Source organism: Halyomorpha halys, unplaced genomic scaffold (genome assembly GCF_000696795.3).
Source record: "Halyomorpha halys isolate HHAL.00 unplaced genomic scaffold, Hhal_1.1 Scaffold84.1, whole genome shotgun sequence".
Lineage (NCBI taxonomy): Eukaryota > Metazoa > Arthropoda > Insecta > Hemiptera > Pentatomidae > Halyomorpha > Halyomorpha halys.
Genome location: NW_027110155.1, coordinates 68,393 through 69,332, shown reverse-complemented (window position 1 = coordinate 69,332; position 940 = coordinate 68,393). Strand labels below are relative to the sequence as shown.

At 30.4% G+C, this 940-nt stretch overlaps 1 protein-coding gene across 1 annotated transcript in view; it reads left to right on the top strand.

Moving 5' to 3' along the window:
• The window catches only part of LOC136795982 (zinc finger protein 85-like), a gene marked incomplete at its 5' end in the record, with an annotated part of 2,706 nt that extends 1,869 nt beyond the window's left edge, over window positions 1-837 (top strand). The window contains 1 exon segment of the mRNA XM_067048285.1: window positions 767-837. Coding sequence (XP_066904386.1) covers window positions 767-837 — 71 coding nt within the window.
• Between the last annotated feature and the right edge of the window lie 103 nt (window positions 838-940).

The window sequence follows — 940 nt, the reverse complement described above, 5'->3', positions numbered from 1 at the left end:
ACATAAAAGAACTCATACTGGAGAGGACTCATACATAGGGCTTTATGTTTGTGAACTTTGCAATAAAAGATTTACGAATGAAATGACAGAAGACGCCTTGCTGAAGACTGGCGAAGCTGGAGAGGGCTCTATAAACTTCCTCCTCACACTGCTTAATGCGGTTCATAGGATTGATCATGATGGTGATGATTCATCGATCTGTTAAAACATAAAATAATTCATACTGGAGAAAAGCTTAATATTTGTGAGATTTAGAATAAAGAATTCATTACCTGATGAAGCTTTAGGTTTTTGAGCTTTACAATAAAGTTTGTTATTGCAAAACTTAAAAGAACACATAAAGGAAAAGATAACTTTGCATTCATGAGATACCCAATAAAAATTTAGTTATCTGATTTAAATTTAATTTTTTTTTTTTGTGTTATCCACTATACAAAAATAAATCAGACTGTAGGGAAGCCAGCCCCACATTTGTGAGATTTGCTATAACCTATTTACAGATCCTAGCAATTTCACTAGAGAGCAATGCTTTATTTAGCCACGCTGCCCGAATAGGTTTAGTTACTATAAAATACATCATACCAATTAATCCATGATCTAACATATATACACTGCACAATTTATATGATATGATAATCATTTTTTTTTTCTACCCTACCTTTTACGATTAATAATCACCTGTACACTAAATATAATATATTATAACTATTTTTCCCTGTTTAATAATTTTACTCCATTTGACAATCTTATTCCATTTATTTGGCAGTTTCATTCTCCCAGTTCCACTCTCTCATACCTCTTCCTCTAGTGATATGCAACCCACATTTTATCCGTTGAACTAAAAATTAAAATTATTTTATCCTTAAATAGCAATAAAAAAAAAATCAAAGACACATATGTCTCAGCAGTAGACCATTTTATAAAAAAATTAATAAATAAA